Source organism: Ictidomys tridecemlineatus, chromosome 3 (assembly GCF_052094955.1).
Source record: "Ictidomys tridecemlineatus isolate mIctTri1 chromosome 3, mIctTri1.hap1, whole genome shotgun sequence".
Lineage (NCBI taxonomy): Eukaryota > Metazoa > Chordata > Mammalia > Rodentia > Sciuridae > Ictidomys > Ictidomys tridecemlineatus.
This window is the reverse complement of record NC_135479.1, coordinates 1,205,887-1,216,081: the sequence shown is the minus strand read 5'-3', so window position 1 is coordinate 1,216,081 and position 10,195 is coordinate 1,205,887. Positions and strand designations below refer to the sequence as shown.

Sequence of the window (10,195 nt, the reverse complement as noted above, 5' to 3'; positions counted from 1 at the left end):
TGGGTGGATCTCCAGGGCTCAGCTGGGAAGGCCCGAGTGGTTGTGGGCAGGGTGGATGGGTGCAGGGTGGATGGGCGCAGACTGGTGCATTCCCTGGAGGGGCCCCTCTGATCCCTGTTCTACAGGGAGCTGGAAGGGTCCCCAGGGTGGCTAGCAGTGCCTGTCCTCCCATGCTGGATCAGGGCAGGGGCCCCTCTGGAGGCTTTGGCCTCACTCCCCCAACAGGTCACCATTCACCAGCAGAGGGATATGATGGGGCAGTGGGGGCTGAGGGAGGCCACTGGCACACAGCCTCACATGAACACCGAATTTACTCAGAGGGTGTCTTCCAAAAGCCTCTACCTGGAGACAGAAGGACCATGGACACTTGGCTCAGTCCTGCTCTTTCTGGAGCCCAGCCTCTGCTCCTGAGCTTTAGCTACTGGGTGCATCCTGGGCCACACAGTGTTTGCAGTGAAGAGAAATAGCTTCCCAATCACTGTGGGTCCAGGTGGAGGTAGCAGCAGGGTCTGCCTCACCTCTGCACAGCCCCTGTCACCTAGCAGACGTCTGCTCACAACAGTCCAGGCCCATCCTGTGGTGGGTGGCACACTCCCTGCCAGGTGAAGATGGGGTGACACCAGCCAGAAAAGAGCTGCCCCAGGACTGGATGCAGTAAAGGCCTGGAAGTGCTTTGGGGTGGGAGGTCCAGATCAGGGGTGCACCCTGAGTCCAAGCTGAGGCACGGTGCAGAATGGTAAGTTTTGCACCCATGAGTTTAAATGTGCCATCCAGGACCATGTTGTTGGGCAGAAGCAAGTCCAGAGTGGTAGCCTGTGAGGGGACTGGTCAGCCTCCGGGGTGGCCTACACTGGGTACCATGATGCCTGGTGGTATGCATGCATGGGGTGGAGAAGGAGACAGACAGGTGTCCCTGTTCCAAGGAGCTGGTGGAAGGTGGCCACTGGGCCCTGGGGGAGGAGTGCCACAGCTGCTGGAGCACCGGCTGGAGCCACTCAGGCAGAGCTGGGCTAATTGGAGCAGATGAAAGGACATGAGGCCTCTCAGGAAAGGTAAATAGAATGACCTGCCAGGCGGGGCCCTCCCAGGGAGGCCCTCTCCCCGCACCCTGCAGGCCTGAGGCTGGAGGGAAGTCAGAGGGCACAGACAGAGGCTGGTTTAGAAGTAGCTGTATCTGATGGAGGCTTAGGCACCTGACCTGAGGCTTTGGCTAGCTCTCATGCCAGGTGCCCAGGCCTGTGTCCTGACTCTCTACGGAGCCCTAGTTGCCTATATGGGCACAAAGCCACACCGAGTTAGCACAGGAGGGGCAAATTCTCCTTCACGGCAGCTGAGCTCAGGGTTGGGGACTGCCTTGGGGGTAAGTTGCTCTCCTGGGGCCTCCTGACAGCCCTCCCTACTCCAAGTCCCTCCCCTTGTCCTCCTTCAACCCTGCCCCATCCCCATCCCCAAGGGAACTGGATGGAGCAGGCTGCTGGAGTCAAGAGTGGAGGTGGGGCCTGGCCAGGGCTGGACTCATCAACCAATAAACACTGGTCCTAATGGGCAGTCCTGTAGATGGGCAGTGGAGGGACCCTCTCTCCAACACAGCCAGGTGCCCACAGAGAAGAGGCCCCGCCCCTCTCATCTCTCAGTGCCCCCTGCCTCTGCTGCCCTGCTGCCCACTCCCTTCCTGCAGGGAGTCTGAAGGAGTGTGCCGCAGAGGGAGCTCCCAGGCTCCCCTGTGTGGGGCCAGGCTGCAGAAGCCCGCTCCCAGAGGGACGTGTGTGAGCGAGTCGTGTGTCCTGTGACCCCCTGGAATGGGCACTGCTGAAGAAGGGTGGACCTCAGCAGTCAGGATGGAACCTGGGGAGGGCACCTCCAGCCTGGCAGGGGGACATGAAAGTGACTGAGCACTCTCAGGGGAGAATTAAATGACAGGGCAGAGTTCAGAACTTATTAGGAACTCCAGGAAAACAGTTGGGCAGCCTCATCTGCCCTACAGCTCAGTGCTGAGTACAAACACTGATGTAACTGAAGTTACCCAAGCACTGATGTAACTGAAGTTACGGGGAAGAGCTACACAGGGAAAGTGGAGGATAGCAAAAGCTCACGTGTGTGGCCACATGGTCCTAGGGAGGGGGACTGTAGCTCGGCAATAGAGTTTTGTTTGGGCGAGGCATTGGTGCCACAGCCAGAACCACAAAAATAAATAAGTAAACTTAAAAGAGAAAGAGGCAGGGGCTGTGGCTCAGGGGTTGAGCACTTGCCTAGCACCTGTGGGGCACTGGGTTCAATCCTCAGCAACACCTAAAAATAAAAAAAAAATAAAGGTGTTGTGTCCACCGAAAACTGAAAAATAAATATTAAAAAATTCTCTCTCTTCTATCTTTAAAAAATATTTAAAAATTAAAAATAAAGGTATTGTGTTCATGTAAACTAAGGGGGCAGAGAGCAGGAAGCCCAGCCAGGTGCAGTGGTGCATGCCTGTGATCCCAGCAACTCTGGAGCCTGAAGCAGGAGGATCACAGGTTTTGAGGCCAGCCTGGGCAACTCAGTGAGCCCCCGTCTCGAAATTGAAAAAATAAATTTAAAAGGGCTGGAAATGTAGCTCAGCCATAGAGCACCCCCCGAGTTCAATCCCTGGTCCCCCACCCAAATAAAAAATTAACAAAATAAGTGCTTAAAGGGATAAACACTTAAGGGGTGTTTATCCCTTTAAGCACTTATTTTGGAGCCCCACTACTTTAAAATAAACAAAAACAACAACAAAGCCCCACAACTAAAATTCCCTTGAAGGTCACTGTTTCCTGATGTGTAAATGAGGGTGGTAAAACTTCCCCACGTAGTCGCCAACGAAGAGTGCTGTGTGGGTTCCTGCGCAACCTGCACAGGTGACACTGGACGGACCCTGACTCACAAGGGTGTTCACCTCATCTCCCCCAGCCGGCCCCCTGAGCCACTAGGCACCTCAGAGGAGGGAGATGAGGCAGGGGGCTGGTCTGGCAGGAGGCCCACGGGCCCTAAGGAACTGAGGTGTGAGGTGGACAGCAGGGGTGAACCTGCCCCAGTGCTGCTCTAGCTCCCTTGACCACGCCTGTGCTCTCGGCCCACTGTGGCTACAGGAACACTGGCCGCATGAGGTGGACTTGGCCCTGCAGTGGTCCCTGGCAGCCCTAGGTGGAAGGCTGGCGGGCCTGCTGGGGGGCTAGGTGGACCCCAGTGGACACATCTTGGCAGGCCTTCCAGGCAGGCTCTTTCTCCCCTTCCCTGCTCACCCCTGGCCTAGGCCACAACAGCTTGGACCTGGGACTGTCACAGTGCACTGGGCTCTGCCGCAGGAGGGTGTGTGGCAAGCCCTCCTTCCAACACCCAGGTGTTCTTGTAGACTGTGCCCAGGACCTCTAGCTGGCAGAGTGCCAGGGAAGACCTTAAGGTATGCAAGGGGACACAGATGTGCAGGCCCAGATGGCTGGGTCATGCATGCCCCAAGGGACCCTGGGTGTGGCCAGATCCCAGGGCAGGCCCCAGAAGGCTGGAAGCCCAAGTCAGCACTCTCTCCTTCAAGCTGTCTCCAGATCATGTTGGGCACTAACTGCCCAGCGACCATTCAGATCACCACAGCTCAAACTCACTTTGCACCTGGGGAAACTGAGGCAAATCACGGCCACAGGCACTAGATTCTCACCTGAAGAAGAGTGAGTGGAACTTGTTGCAAGGCACTGAGGTAGGCACTAACCAAAGAATCTGAGGCCGGAGACTTGGCAACTTGCTCAAGGACCCCTCTGGGAAGGGGTGGGAAGCCCCCAGCAGGCCTCATGTGCGGGTGGATCTCGCACCTTTGCTGGCCCTGGCAAAGCCAAGGGGTGGAAAGCACATCTGTTGGGGCCTTGCTTGCCCTGTCCACTGCGTTGACCTGGGTGGTCTAGGGTGCTCGGAGACACTGGTTGGTACAGGGTGTGGAGATGTGCTCCTATGCAACCCAAGCAAGCCATGTGCCATCCTCTCCAGTAGCAAGCTTGGGTGACCTCAGCTTGGGACACTCAAAGCCTCTATGGACGGCCTTGCAGATCCCCAGGGCCTAACAAGGCCACATGTTCCAGGGGTGGCTTGGCACCTGGCTCCAGTGAGTGCCACTGGCACCAAGGTGGAGCTCATCCTCATAGGCACTGTCCTCTCCCACGGAGACTTGCCCAGCCCACCCCCAGAAGCCCATGGGGCCACTCAAGCCTCGGAATACCCTTCTGGGAAAGGGTGTTCCTGAAATAAATTCCGGCTTGGCCCCGTCTCCGGGGCAGAAGCGTTCCAGGGCTGTTTCCACGTCTGAGGGCCAAGTGCAACTGGGGCTCTCGGGGGCCAGCAGCACGCTTCCATGTGGACACTGGGGAAGCCAACTCCCTGTCAGTAGTCCAGGCCATGGAAGGTGGGTCCAGGGCAGCAGATGGTTGCCCACTTGCCCCAGGGTCCTACCCCCAGAGAGAATGGCCTCAGGAGAGCCTCTAGTCTGGACAAGGGCTGACTGTTGAGAGCAGCTCATCTCTCCCCGCCTGGACACCCTCAGACCCCTGCCCTGTTCCCCGACTCACACCGAGAAGTGCTAAGCAGAGCCTCTACCGTGGCTGGAGTCCCCTGTCCAGGTGTGTGGGCTGCAAGGCAGAGGGCTAACAGATGGCCAAGAGGCCACTCCCAGTGCCACCCATGTTTATTCACAGACCCCCCGGCTCCAGGGCCACACAGACACTTGGCTTCCAGAGGGTACATGAAAAAAAAAGGGGCCCTGGTGACCCTCCCACACACTCCAGAGAGCCAGGACAGGCCCAACAGCACCATTTCAGCTCAGCCTTGGCACCCCTGGCCCAAGGGTGCCTCTGTGGCCACCGGGCTTAGGCACCAGGCAGGGTCTGGTTGCTGGGGACCCCTTTAGGGAGGTCAGTACTGTCTCAGGCCGAAACCTGGTGCCATCCTGAAGCTGAGGCAGGGAAGGGGAGGCTGGACAGTGGGGGCAGGGTGGGGGAGGCTCCCCAAGTGTCTAGGCAGAGGACTAGCAGAGGTCTGTGGGGGACCCAAGTTGAGTGCAGGTGCAGCTGTGCTTGTCCCACTTCCTGGTCATTTCAAGGACAAAACCAGCCAGTCCCACCAACCTGGGAAACAGGCCCCCTTTTCTCCTTCCTGATCCCGCAGTGGACAGGAACAGAAGGGAGGGGCAGCAGCAGGTGAGGAGAAGGGACTGGGGTCAGGGCCTCTGGCGGGGGCAGGCAGGGCCAGACGCCCCTCCAAGTGACAGGGGCAGCTTGAGATCCCCAGGGAGGACAGGAGGGGCGCAGAGAGAAGTGGCCTCGGCCATCAATTCTGCTGACCCTAGGGCTTGCAGCCCACTGGAGCACGGCCCCTCCCTCCTCCTGGGAGGGCCTGCAGGACAGGAGGAAGCCAACATCAAGTGCACCCTGATCTTCCAGCGGCCAGGGGAGGGCGCTGGCACTCTAGGACTTCTTGGCATCCTGCGTGTTCCGGCGTTTCAGGTCACTCAGGTCAATCGGCTTGAAGGCTGCCGGGAAAGGTGTGGTCAGTGCTGGCACAGGCCCCTGGCCATCCCCACCTCTGGAAGCCCCTGGAGCACGTTGGTAGTGTGGGCAGGAAGCAGGTGGCTGTCCTGTGCCCCCCATGGCCCCACTCACTCTTCAGGCTGGGGTTGGGAACCTTCTCCACGTATTCCTCCACCAGGCCCCGCTCGCCACCTGACAGCTGGCTGCGCAGGTCTCGCTCCACACCCTGCCAGGCTGCCACAGGCGAGGGCAGTGGGGTCAGTGTCAGGCAGAGGCCAGCCAGGAGACACCCCTCTCCCTCTGCCAGCTGAAGGTACCTTCCAGCACCCAGCCCTCCCCACCATGGGCCTGGACTCTCAGAGGTGACCCATCTGACCCAGCTTGGCTTCCCAGGAGTGCTTAGCCTGGGATCAGCCCTCCTTCCACGTCCTCCACCCACCCCGACTCTGGGTCAGCAACTGCTGGGGGCACCCATCTTCCACACCTCCCTCCTCTCCCTAGCACCCCCAGTGCCGAGGACAGGCTGCCAAGGACAGGCTGCAGAGGCCATCTCCTCTGGGGTAATGCCTACTCCCCCACCCTCCTCTAGGGCTTTTAAGTGTCCCCTGTCACTCAATCTGCCTATCCTTCCCCCCAGATTTGGAAGAACTGATGGGGCACTAGCACCCAGAGTGGTGCAGTGGAGGCAGGAAAGGGCCCAGGGAGCTCCTGGGCATTGGGGCAGAGCAGGAAGGCTGACCATTCCCAGGAGGAGGAGCCCCTGCGCAGGCATACCCACCTTCATAAATAAAGCGCACATTCTCCTCGTGGGCGGGGGTGAAGATCTCACTGCTGTTGGTGGGCGAGCGCGGGCTGCTATTTCTTTTGCCGTTGTAGACGACTCTGGAGACGGGGGAACTAGGGGAGGACAGAGCATGAGGCTGGGTGCAGGGCAGAGCAGGCTCACTCTCACCCCGGGTGAGGGCCATCATGCTGCCCAGAACACACCTGGTCATAGCTGGTCCTCTGGTCCTGGTGCTCTGCTGCAGGATCCCCTCAGCCTCTGAAACAGAAGCCCCTGAACACAGGAGTGGGATAGAGCATGACCCCTCCAGCAGAGGGGCAGGGTGCAGGCATATCCACTGCCTCCTTCTAAGCTGTGGTCAAACTGTGTGGACCTGTCACCATCCAAGGGACACAACAGAATAAGGCCCAGCCCTGGGTGGCCCGTGGGATCCAAGCAATCCTGGGCAGTCTAAGGCTGGGGCAGGGTCAGCTGGAGGAGGTTGGGACATCAGGTTAGGTCAGACACATGCAGGATGCAGCAAGTGAGCTGGCCTGGTGCTTGGCCCCATCAGTGGGCAGGGGCCTCTCTTAGCACCAGGTTGAGTGCCCCCTACTGGCTGCACAATGGGGATGAGGAGCCCGTACACACCAGAGGCCCCAAGGCTGCCTGGTCCCCTGGGGCTGGGGTGTGAGCAGGAACAGACCTATCAAGACGTGGGCAGTAGGGAGCTGCCAGGCCTGACCAGGAACCAGGACTGAGGAGGTTACTGCCAGTTTAGTCTCAGCTCAGGGGATTTTCACAGCTTGAGTCTATTTGGGGGGTGGCCAGCTGTGGACATATGGTCCACACAGGTTGCAACCCATGTGCTAGGGACATGGCAGCCCCAGAAGGGGGCCTGTAGTATAGAACCCTACCCGTCCATCCCCAAGGCGAGGGGCTCCACGCAGCCCAGAGCACACAGCTGCAGCCCCTCGTGAAGGGCAGGAGATTGGCATTCTGGGCTCTCCCACCCTAGCTGCCAAGCGGTCATATAATGATTCATCGACTGAACGCAGCACAAGTGAACATAGCCCACCACCAAAACAAGAACAAAAAGGGTACAGTTAGCTGAGGGGGCCTAGGACCTGTGCCCCCCACAATGTGCTCATGCTTTCTTGCACTCCAGGGGCTCTCTGCCCATGGTCCTCCAGGGCTAACAGCCTGGTAATGCCAGAGAACAGGGAAAGCCCTGTGGGCCTGATGAGGCAGCAGGACCATGTGGACAGCCTCAGAGGAGGGAGGTACTCAGCACCCCGCCTCAGCTCCCAGGGCCCAGAAGACCTGCTGTCCCAGGCCGACTGCTGTGTCCAGGGACTCCTACCTCCAAGCCTACCCTCCTCTAGTGCCTCCCTTCCCAGTGAAGCCTCAGCCTCAGGCTCGGTGGCCACAGCCTCCAGTGGCTGCCTGGCTTTCACAAATGCCATGCCCTCAACCTGGGTCCCCCTGCTGGCACCAGCCTGGCTGGCAATGATGTTTGTGTTTGGCCAAGTAAGGACCCCTGAGCATGTTTACCGGCCAGGCCTGAGGGAAGCATAACACCAGATGAGCAGGGTCCTGAAAATGCAGACAGGCAGGGGGCTGAGCCTGGGACCACAGCAGGGGAATGGGCAGGGGAAAAAGGCTCAGGCAGCAGAAGTGCCAGAAAGCACACACACAAAAATCCCTCCAGGCTTCAGAGGGCTATCAGGTGCAGCCCGTTGCTCTGCAGCCTAAGCAGTGAGTGGTGGTCTTGTCCAGGCAGACCAAGGGACAGGGACGGGTGGAAGGAGAGGCTGTCAGTGAGCAGCCAGGGAGAAGGCTGTCTCCAGAGCCCATTCAGCACAGCTCTCCCAGGCCTCCACGCCACTGGGGCCACCACCATGAGAGGAGGAGGCACAGGGTGGGCAATGCCACCCCAAGCTCTGCATCCCTCCCTGACTTTGCCTTCTCTTCCATAATCATTTCCTCAACACTGGGGCCCAACACCTCAGCCTACATGCAATTGTTCTTTATGTGCTGCCAAAGGTTGAACCTAGGCCTCCCACATGCGAGTGAAGCGTCCCACCACTAGCGACACCCCCAGCCTGCTGAATTTTAACTTCAACACAGGTTCCTGCAGAGTTGCTGAGGCTGGCCTTGAACCTGCAATCCTGCCTCAGCCCCCCGAGGAGCTGGGATTCAGGCATGAAACATGCATGGCAATTCTAAGATACCTTTCCCTCACGACTCTGAAATTGGGCTGTATCTAACAATCGCTAACATGTCAAAGTTTGGCAGTTTCCTTTTCTTTTTTTTCTCTACAGACCATGCAACAAGAGGAAGCTCATCAAGCAGTGTCTCAGACCTGAGGACTCCAGAGTCCCTCCACCAACAGACTTCCTCCATTCACTATCCCCACCTTGCGGACACTCAGTCCAGCCCTGCTGCATCGGCCTCCCAGGCTGGGGACATTCTGGACACCTTCCACGTCACTCACCAGAAAGATGCCAATGGCCTCTTCTGCCATCAAGCCCAAGGCCCAGGTGTTTCATGTTCTCTCAGGTGTCACTTACTGCTACACCCCCACCCCAATCCCAAATGCAGTCTTTGCCACAGAACTGCCTGCCACTTGCCATCCCTCAGTGCAAGTGACCTTCCAGTCTACGTGCTGTGCAGGACTCAACTGCTTGCAGTCTTGATTGTGCAGCCCACAGGGCCAGAAATACCCTGGCCAGAGGTTGTCCATCCCTCCTCTGCCACCCCCAGGAAAGTCCCTCTTGGCCTCAGCATCCTCATCGGGAGTAACACATGAAGCCCCTGCCTCAAACAAGTTCTCCACAGCTCCTTAACCAACAGAACCACAGCAGGTCATCACACACCATTTTGTCCAATTGGACACTTTTAAGAATGAAAGGGGATGCTGTTGATTACTAAGCAGGGCACAAGACAGCTCTGAGCAGATGGGAAGATAGAGCCAGCCCACTGGTAATGACCACCACCCAGAAAAGTACAGAGTACTGAAGACACTGCATGGTCACAGCAGACACAAAGGTGCTTTGCACACACTGCTCTGGTACCTACAGCTGGGACAGCAAGAAGGCACCTGATGACCCCCATCCTGCCGAGGTCAGCAGCTGGGTGGGCCCAAATGCTGAGGCTGGCCCAAGCCCCCTGCAGCAGGCCTCAACGCTTGCCGGCACCCCAAGGCGGGGTCCTGGCCTTCCGACAGGCCCGATGCCCAGGGCATCCCTCGGGCTCGGCTGGCTCTGGCCGTCCACCGCAGGCTGGGAGGGGCGTCGGCGGAAGCGGCCTGCTCCACGGGACCCAGGGCTTCAGAGGCGTCCTGGGCGAGGCAGCGGCGGAAACGGCGAGAGTGCGGGGGCCGGATCGCGCCTCGATCGCTCCCCTCGCGGCCACGAGCTGGGGACGCGGCACCAGGTGGTACTCTTGTCCAGCAAAGTGACAACGGGCGTCCACGAGCAGGGCCGGCGGTGCGGAGGCCGCGTTCCTCCCTCTGCAGTTCTGAGCCGCCGCTGCCCCTCGGAGTTCTCTATCCCCTGGGGCCGACCACCGGCCGAGCGGGGCCAGCGGTGCCAGCGGGGCCGGCGGCAGGCCCGGCGCCCTGTCTGCACCCGCCCGCGGCGCCGCCGCGCGCGGACACTGCCCGCCACGCGCCTCGGCCCCGGCCACTCGCTGCCGCCCGGGGGCGCGGCGGGAGCAGCCTGGCAGCAGCCTCCGGCCCGCCGCCCGCCCCGCCCCGCCCCGCGGCCCAGACCCGCCGCCGGCCGCGCCCGCCTCACCTCGCCCGCTGCGCCGCCGCCTCCCGAGGGCCGGCCGGAAGTGACGCCCGCGCAGGCGCAGAGGGCACGTGACCGCGCCGGGGCGGGCGGGGGCGGCCCCGGAAGGTGGC

General features: G+C 59.9%; 1 protein-coding gene across 7 annotated transcripts; it reads right to left on the bottom strand.

The window, feature by feature from the left end:
• Nucleotides 1-4,663: 4,663 nt before the first annotated feature.
• Mcrip1 (MAPK regulated corepressor interacting protein 1) lies at nucleotides 4,664-10,165 on the bottom strand. 7 transcript variants are annotated; one of them, XM_078041431.1, is made up of 5 exons: nucleotides 10,086-10,165; nucleotides 6,510-6,679; nucleotides 6,301-6,419; nucleotides 5,655-5,756; nucleotides 4,664-5,524 (listed from the first exon to the last, which is right to left on the bottom strand). In XM_078041431.1, the coding sequence occupies exons 2-5, from the start codon at nucleotides 6,515-6,517 to the stop codon at nucleotides 5,460-5,462; spliced, it is 294 nt and encodes a 97-aa protein (XP_077897557.1). In that variant the 5' UTR covers nucleotides 6,518-6,679; nucleotides 10,086-10,165; the 3' UTR covers nucleotides 4,664-5,459. The 7 variants fall into 7 exon arrangements, with proteins under 7 accessions (XP_077897557.1, XP_077897558.1, XP_013217146.1 ...); XM_078041432.1 differs by having other exon boundaries at nucleotides 6,510-6,579; nucleotides 10,086-10,138; XM_013361692.4 differs by lacking the exon at nucleotides 10,086-10,165 and adding an exon at nucleotides 9,367-9,931 and having other exon boundaries at nucleotides 6,510-6,579.
• Between the last annotated feature and the right edge of the window lie 30 nt (nucleotides 10,166-10,195).